The 9,636-nt window shown below is 37.1% G+C and overlaps 1 protein-coding gene across 1 annotated transcript in view; it reads right to left on the reverse strand.

Moving 5' to 3' along the window:
• LOC107581502 (ras-specific guanine nucleotide-releasing factor RalGPS1-like) overlaps positions 1-9,636 on the reverse strand; it is a 97,142-nt gene that overhangs the window by 11,995 nt on the left and 75,511 nt on the right. The window contains exons 8-9 of the mRNA XM_016267080.1: positions 2,544-2,681; positions 2,374-2,464 (exon numbers count right to left, since the gene is read on the reverse strand). Coding sequence (XP_016122566.1) covers positions 2,374-2,464; positions 2,544-2,681 — 229 coding nt within the window. The remainder of the gene's footprint in view (positions 1-2,373; positions 2,465-2,543; positions 2,682-9,636) is intronic.

Genomic DNA, 9,636 nt, shown 5'->3' on the forward strand with positions numbered 1-9,636 from the left:
AAAAGTAAATAAAATTTAAACTTCATAGGGCCCTATTATTGTATACAAATTAATAAATTAAGTTGTTTTTATGAATTCAATTAATTAGATATTTTTTTGATTAAACCATTAAAATGGAATACAGAAAAATTAAAAAAAAAAAAAAAAGAAAGAAAGCGCAGAATTTGGACCCTAAGAATGTAATTTTTGTTAAACTTTTAATAAGCCTAAATTGCTGTTAAATTAAACAAGTTTCATGATTTTAATTAATAAGACATGTTTTTTGTTAAAATTTAATATAATCATCCAGAAAAATTAAAACGAAAAAAAAAAAAACTGAATCCAGAAAAATTAAAACAGAAAAAAAGTTAATTTGGGGAAAATAAAACGGATTTCATAAGGCCCTACAAATATCATGCATCTGAAGCTATAATTTTAATACTAAGCAACAGTGCATATTATATAGGGCCTATTTTAATTCTTTTAAATGGCGCCCACTCGTTTTTATGAAAGACCCAAGAAGGACCATGCACAGTCACTTTCCACACAGGCACACTTCATGTTTGGTTGAAATAATCCTTAAGCATGTACATTTATAATTTCCTTCAGTTTAATTTAAATGTGCAATTAAAATAAATACAAATAAATGTATATTTTAAAGTTTAGAATTAGACAGCCCAGCGTTGTGTAGACAATTGCATAGTGAAAATTACCCCAACGCACCACCTAGTGTCCAACCTACTCTAATACTATTATAACCTGTTTAAATGTGAAAAAGGGATTTACAACATTAAAGAAATCCTTTATTTATAACATGTACATGAAAAATCTAAAAGATTAGACACAACTATGAGACACGGTCGTGCAGCAGCGAGCAACAGTGAAAGGAACCTCAAGGTTGTAAATGTGTGAAATTGTATAGGGCCCCATTCCTGTATTTTGCCTGGGGCCCCCAAATCACTAAATCCGCCCCTGGAGGAGCATGCATAAGATTTAGTGATTTAGTTTTCTTGATTTACATAAAAGATTATAGGTGAATATCATTAACATGAATTTATGTATATAGGAGAAAGATGAAAATCTAGCATGTCGTGAGAGATTGGGCTCTATCATACATCCGGCGCAATGCGGCGCCATGCAAGTGTTTTTTTGCTAGATTCAGCCCGACGCAGTAATCATTTTCACATCCTGCGCCACGTTGTTTAAATAACAAATGCATTTGCGCCCATGTGTGCGCTCATGGGCGTGCTGGACTGAAAATTAGGTGTGTTCAGGCGCATTGTTGGTGCGTTGTTATTTTGAGGCAACTGAAATAGACTCCGACACTGACCAACTAAAACCTGGTCCAATGGCGCAGTAGTTTTTTTGTTATTTAAAGAGCGCGTTAGTATAGGCGGGTCCACTGCGCATACACACTGCTTATTACACACACAGGGATGCACAGCAGCACACAAACATGCCAAATATTAAAAATGAAAGGATTGCAATGTAAAAGATTATTATTGTGTAGGCTACATAAATATAAAATGCCTACATGTCATAATGGTTAGTCTTTGCATGTATCAGAATTAGGCTACCTATTTTCATAGGGCCCTACAGATATCATGCATCTGAAGCTATAATTGTAATACTAAGCAGCAGTGCATATTATATAGGGCCTATTTTAATTTTTTTAAATGTTTAAACGTTTTTGTGAAAGACCCAAGAAGGACCATGCAGAGTCACTTTCCACACAGGCACACTTCATGTTTGGTTGAAATAATCCTTAAGCATGTAAATTTATAATTTCCTTCAGTTTAATTTAAATGTGCAATTAAAATAAATACAAATAAATGTATATTTTAAAGTTTAGAATTAGACAGCCCAGCGTTGTGTAGACAATTGCATAGTGAAAATTACCCCAACGCACCACCTAGTGTCCAACCTACTCTAATACTATTATAACCTGTTTAAATGTGAAAAAGGGATTTACAACATTAAAGAAATCCTTTATTTATAACATGTACATGAAAAATCTAAAAGATTAGACACAACTATGGGACACGGTTGTGCAGCAGCGAGCAACAGTGAAAGGAACCTCAAGGTTGTAAATGTGTGAAATTGTATAGGGCCCCATTCCTGTATTTTTCCTGGGGCCCCCAAATCACTAAATCCGCCCCTGCCTGAGATTATTATTGTCATAGTTTGAATGTTGTTGTTCCAGCCGCGACATCACGGAAATAGAAACCATTTTGCGTGTCGTTCATAACATTACTGTTTTTACTGCATTTTCCATCAAATAAATTCAGTCATGGTGAGAATAAGACACTTCTATCAAAAACATTCAAAAATCGTAATTATTCCTAACTTTTGACTGGTAGTGTATTATGTAATGAACACGCAGCTCCTGCTCACTTATAATTGTCGTCCTCCACAAACTTCTGTAACTCTTCAATGTAGCGAACAGAGTTGAGATACTTCTGGACATGCGGCAATACTGGGATATCTGAGACAGAGGGAGAAATTAATTCACTGTTACTTCTGTTCATTTGCCGAAGTAAACAAACACGCAATGTGATACGCACCATATTCAACGGATCTCTGCAGGTCTGAGATGATTCTCAGAATGTTGTTCATCAGGTTGGAACGCTGTTCGTTTTCCAGAATGCTGCCGGTGGAGGGATACGCCGAATCGATGTAGGTCAGATCAGACAGATATATACCTATAAATACACAAGAAAGTCACAAAATCTACAGCAAAATGGCAACTGAAAGTCTTTTATTTTCAATTTTCAATATTCTCATCTCAATATCTCTTTATTTCTCTTTTCCTATCAGAAATCATTTGTTCTCGTTCTATTCTTGTCTGTCTGCAGTTGGGAGGTGGACAGACAGGCTTTTTCTGGCCCGTCTACAGAGCGCTTATTTCATGCTGAGTAAATATTTGGATTAGTGAGAAACATTATGTGCAGGAAGTATCTGCATTAGGAAGAAATATACGCAGCTTCTGGAGAAACATTTGGCAGCATATTAACTGATAGTGTGTGAATATTGATGATACGTGTTTGTGACAGCATGCTCTTAATGATATAAGCTTGGGGACTGCAAACAAGCTCATTACACCAGAGCATCACATCTGTGACGATCATCAAAAACAACAGTACACAAGCCACTGATGTGGATGACGGCATGATAAATGAAAGATTCAGAAAACAATTAGAGACAAATCAATCCCAGAATCCAGACTGATTTAAAACAGACAACGGAAGAGAGAGCAATGTAAGCGTTGTTTAAATTATCATTACTGTGCATCTCAGGAAATCAGGGGTAAGATAAGAATTACAGTTCTGTGTCAGACAGCCCGCAGCACACACAACGTAGCAGACACACTGCAGAGCAACACTGACATAAACGCAGACTGAATCCCTCAATAACTTACGATTAGATAAGTAAACACAGAGCACTGTGCTGTAGTGTGGGTGGACACTGAGAGCTGCGATTGAAAGTAGAGTGGGTGGAGTCAATCAAGTGATTGACAGCCAAAGATCTCTAAATTATAACAGCATGCTCTTAATGATATAAGCTTGGGGACTGCAAACAAGCTCATTACACCAGAGCATCACATCTGTGACGATCATCAAAAACAACAGTACACAAGCCACCGATGTGGATGACGGCATGATAAATGAAAGATTCAGAAAACAATTAAGAGACAAATCAATCCCAGAATCCAGACTGATTTAAAACAGACAACGGAAGAGAGAGCAATGTAAGCGTTGTTTAAATTATCATTACTGTGCATCTCAGGAAATCAGGGGTAAGATAAGAATTACAGTTCTGTGTCAGACAGCCCGCAGCACACACAACGTAGCAGACACACTGCAGAGCAACACTGACATAAACGCAGACTGAATCCCTCAATAACTTACGATTAGATAAGTAAACACAGAGCACTGTGCTGTAGTGTGGGTGGACACTGAGAGCTGCGATTGAAAGTAGAGTGGGTGGAGTCAATCAAGTGATTGACAGCCAAAGATCTCTAAATTATCCTCAATTATAATCATGACTAACCAAACATTTTAAATAAATATTTAAATAATAAGAATACATATTTCAACCCACTATACGTATACTACTGTTCAAAAGTTTGGGGTTGGAAAGAATTGCTCACCAAGGCTGCATTTATTTGATCAAAAGTTCTAAAAAAAAAAACAAAAAAAAAAACTGTAATATTGTAAAGTATATTACAATTTTGAAAAAACAGTTTTCTATTTTAATATATTTTAAAATGTAATTTATTCCTGTGATGCAAAGCTGAAATTTTAAATAAATATTTAAATAATAAGAATACATATTTCAACCCACTATACGTATACTACTGTTCAAAAGTTTGGGGTTGGAAAGATTTTCCCCTCTCGATCTTTTGCTCACCAAGGCTGCATTTATTTGATCAAAAGTTCTAAAAAAAAAAACAAAAAAAAAAACTGTAATATTGTAAAGTATATTACAATTTTGAAAAAACAGTTTTCTATTTTAATATATTTTAAAATGTAATTTATTCCTGTGATGCAAAGCTGAATTTTCAACATAGCTACTCCCGTCTTCTGTCACAACCTTCAGAAATCATTCTAATATGCTACACTAAAGAATATTTCTTATCATTGTTAATTGTGTTGTTTCCTTATTTGTTATTATATTTTTTTTTTTCTGGAAACCAGATACATTATTTCCCAAGATTTGTTAATGAATAGAAAGTTCAAAAGAACTGCATTTATGTGAAACCGATACCTTGTGTAACAGTGTGAATGTCTTTTCTGTCACTTCTGAGAAACTGAATGAATCCTTGCTGAATAAAAGTACTGATTTCTTTCAAAAATCTTACTGACCCCAAATTTTTGAACAGTAGTGTATGTAATTTTATCATCAATGCAATGTGTAAATTGAAAGAGATCTCGAAGAGAGATGGCTGCTTTGTGAATGTCAGACAAAGCTCAGGCACAAGCTAAATATTATTGTGGGAAAGCAAAACGGGAGAAAATCTCTACTGAACAGGTGACGTCTGTCCATTTCCTTAACACCTCATTTAATTGGGTGAAGTCGAGCCATTCAGGCATCACACTTCCATTTAAACACCTCTGCAGATCCCCCACACACACACACACACTAACTCAACATAAAACACAGACGCCAAACTCAAAATACTACTACTGACCAGAGCTCAAACCAATAACCTGGGAGAAAACTGTACAAATAAAGGAAAAATGTACGCAGTTGAGGAGGAAACATTTATTTCAGTATGAAATGGTTTACATAAAGAATAATTAATTCTTCCTTGCGGGCAATTATTATAGAAAACAAGTTCGAACTGTCCCTTAGTTTGTAACAACAAATAGAAATAGTGTTTAAAATAATGCAATTACAATGAAAGTCAAGGGGTTCTAGAGGCATTGAAAGTAGAAATGTGGAGCATATATTTAACCTGTAAACTTATAAATTGTCCTTTTTCAGTACAACTACTGTTCTGGGATGAACTTCTGTTTAATGTGTTACTTTCATGCAAGTGGATTTTATATAAACAGTCTATTTCTGGAAAAATCGCTTGTATTATATGAAAAAGAGTTCACTGTCATTACACGCTCATAACAGGATTTGAAAGACTGTATATAATGTTACATAGACATGGTTAGAAAGTGATTTTATCACTCTAGTCTCCTGTAAACACATGTAATATGTTTACATTTTGTGGCTGTACAATCAAAACCATGTCTATTTTAACATTTATTCCAGCTCAGTGGCTCGCCCCCATAGACCTCTATTCCTTTAGCAATGGAAAGCTAACACAAAGAAACCTTAATGTACTTAAAGGGATAGTTCACCCAAAGACACAAACTGTGTGATCATTTACTCACCATTATCTTGTTCCAAACCTATATGACTTGCTTTCAAAACGATTTTTGAAGAACATTTAAACTGTTTTTGACCATATGATGAAAGTCAATGAGGTCCAAACAAACAAACAAACACAGGACCCCATTGACTTTCACTGTGTGGATTCAAAATTTTCCTTTGACTTCCACAGAAGTCAGTCAGGCACAGATGGGTGAACTATCCCTATAAGGATCTCGAGCTTTCCAAAGATCAGATGAGAGCCAAACACACAAACAATCGTGAATTTACACAAGAAAACAAGGGAAGGACATTCTGGTGTCACTGGGCAGATTGTTCAAACACATTCTCCACACCCTGTCCAAATGATCCTCAGTTTCCTTGTTCCATTTTGAACAAACATCTTAGAGACATGCGTGGGAAGATCACTATCTATTCAACTTGTGCCGTCCTCAGGACTGCTGAAAGCATGTGCGTCTAGTGAGACCACAGGAAGGAACGGTGGAGTCCCGTGCTGCTGGGCTCTAAGCGAAAGCAGTCCCCTCCGTCTCCACATAGACTGCAAGCCTATTCTCCCTGTGTTCAGAGAGATCTCCCCTCCTCCTCCTCCCCTGAAGAATGAGAGATTTGATGGGAGGTGAAATTTTAGAAGGGGTCGAGTTATTCTGTCTCTATTTCAGCACCCGTTACATCAGAGGAGGGGTTAGGCCCTTCCCTCCAAAAAGGAGAAAAGGAAGAGAGAGGAAAAAAAATCAGGTCCCAATTCCCTCCGTCCACCCCTCCCTCCCCCAACCTTCGTGAAAAACTAGAGTTGCTGTCCGAGAGTTCCTCAGTCTCCAGAAAGCAGCTGAAGGCTGAACGATGCCGCTGCCCCAGATCTCGTGAACCCTTGGACAGGAGCTCCCTACTGGGCTGAGCAGGGTCCTGGACACTGGGGATCCGATACCACAGGAGCTTTGAGGAGGAGGAGGAGATACAAGAGATGTGTTCAGCTTTAAGGACTTTTAGAGAGCCACTGGGAGAATAAGGAATCACAGAAGACACCCAAGACTGGTGGACCCCAACTGAGAACAAAGGTCAGAAGACACCTGGGTAAAAGTTGCAAGTTCTTCACTCAATTGTTATGCTTTTTCTTTATGTAATTTCTCTGATATTTCACTCTTCATCCCTCAATCTGTCAGCAGCTGGAAAGTTCTCCTTCGTCTTTGTTTGGCACATGCCACCACCTGTACGTTCGCTGCTGTTTTTGGTTTTCTGAACAAATTCCTCCAGCTGCTGCCCTGTGCGCTCAGCCAGGGTACGGGTGGGCCAAGCGGTCTGGTCAAGGGTCATTCTGAGAGTTTTCATTGGATTACTTCCGTGTTCCTTCATAATCCAATGCAGGGAAGTAGGAAAAACATCAAAGGCAGAAAATTACCCAGAACTGCGCCTCTTATTCTGTTTGTTTGCTTTTCACAAAAAGAGATGGGTGTTTTCTGGTCCACTTTAAGGTCATGCAGAAGGGGGCAAATGCATCTGGATGGGTGTGTTTGTTAGCTTGGTTAAGAGCTGCTCTCTCAGCACGTTCGGAGCCTGATACTCTCAGAGATTTCCACTGTGCTATCTAAAACAGTGTCGGCCACTCTGTGGGTTGTGTCTTGTGGCTTTTCTTGTACTACGAAGACTGTATTTTGTGGATTCTGTCTTATTTTGAGGACTGTGGTTTGTGGATTATATTGTAGAATGTTGTAGATGTTTCTTGGTTGCCTGGTGCTCCTCACGGTTTCTCTGGCTGAAGCTCTTGGGAATCTGGTCCACTGAGCGTCTATGTACCATTCTGTAGGGGATAAGGGACTCTATTCATAAAATATTGGTTTTAAAGGAAACAAACCTTCCAAGACAGAAGGTCGTTTTACACTAACCACTTCCTCATGTAGAAATGTCTACATTCTCACGTTGTGCACACACACACTTCTCTCTGATTTGACAGAAGGCTAATCACAAACCTAGTTGTGGCACAATTACCCATAGTGCCCTGCTACTGTCAGACACACATGAACAGCACCAGTAGATGCAAATTGAGCAAAACCAAATGTTGCCAATAAAGCCGCAATAAATGGCCACAAAAACGATTAACACTACTGTGTAAGAGATGTTCACAGAGGACATGATCTTTATGTGCATCATGTGACAAGAAAAACTGTGAGTGTCCTGTGTGAACACATTATGAAGATAACCATAATAGTGAAACCAAACCAAATGGCTGAAATGTGAAAGGTTAGAAAAACGTATGTTTTCTCCAAGAGTCATAAACCTCACTAAAATACGCTCATAGAAAAAGAAGCTGCTCCTGGACGAATTTCCATGTCATTACTCTTCAGAGAACATTCCGTACTGAAGTGTTGGCACATGGTTCACCTGTAGCACATGTGAGACATCTTACATTTCCAGTACGACTCTGTCTTTTTGTCTTTCACACTCATTGCATTAATACCTGCTCCTTCCAAAAATGAAACTCTGTACAAAGAACATTTTAGAAAGACACTGATTTTGGAAAGTGCATGAAATATATGAATGGAAGCTGAATGCGCTCAGTAAATAAGGGCCGAAGGCTGGCATTGTTTATAGTCAACGGATGTTCGTGTGTCACAAGCTTCTATAAATATATCCAGATACATATTAGTGGCTGTTAGATGATTCATTTAAAAAACATCAAATGGAAAATGCAACACATGAATTCTCAAGCATTTTTTCAAATCATTTCTGGCAGCAGAACCTTTGGTAACTGATTCTACAACTAGATTTGTATTAGTATTAGTGTGTGCAAACATTCCAGCAATGCCAATTGAAGAATTTCTGAACTTTATTTTCTTTATTAAAAATATCCAATAATATACAGCACATCTAAAAAATTGTCTATAAAAGAAGTTTGAATGTCATTTGGGCTAATTGCAGAAAATTGAGATTAAGAAAAAGTAGTAGTAGTAGTAGTATGTAACACAGATAAGAGCCAACATTGTTTCTCTTTCTAAGAGCGCTCTGTTTATCGTCTTCCTTTCAACAGGTTAAAACTAAAAAAAATCAAGCATCGCTTGTTCTCATCTGTGCCACTAAGGTAATTAGAATCATGTGGAGATTACTTCTGGCCTTTTGCAGATACACACATATAGATCCAAGCTAAATGAGAGAGAGCGATTTAGAGATTTGGGAATAAAGTGAATTTGCATTTGCGTTCTCATAAAGCTTTGCAGGAAAAAGCTGATTAATTACAGATTATAATTATAAGATTAATTACTCATTAATCTGTTCAGCTGCAGTAATTCTCTCTTCAGGCTGGAACAGGTGATGATTTTCTAGCAACTGCCACTGTTTCTTTGGTAATATGTGGGCTTACTTGCACGCACAGAGATGCAACAGATTTGCTGGAAAGAAGAGATGAAGAAACAGGGTTGCCGGAAAGTGTGATGGATTGCATGCTTGTTGAAGGTCACGGTGTCTTACTGTTGGTTGCTAGTAATGTTACTTGACTGCTGTGTTCAACTAAGGGTCATCAAAATTAATATGCATTTTGATCAAGTCATGTGGTGCAACCAACATGAAAAGAAAAAAGGTCAATAAGTATTTTAAAATATTAGATCATCTGACCTTTTAATGATAAGACAAGGTTAGTACAGGATAGTAAAATGTTATGTGGTGTGACTCATAAAAAAAGATATTTAAAAATGTAGAATTACTAATATTTGTAAAAAAAAAAAATATATATATATATATATATATATATATATATATATATATATATGTGTGTGTGTGTGT

This window comes from Sinocyclocheilus grahami, unplaced genomic scaffold, assembly GCF_001515645.1.
Source record: "Sinocyclocheilus grahami isolate Dianchi unplaced genomic scaffold, SAMN03320097.WGS_v1.1 scaffold35.1, whole genome shotgun sequence".
NCBI classification, from domain to species: Eukaryota; Metazoa; Chordata; class Actinopteri; order Cypriniformes; family Cyprinidae; genus Sinocyclocheilus; species Sinocyclocheilus grahami.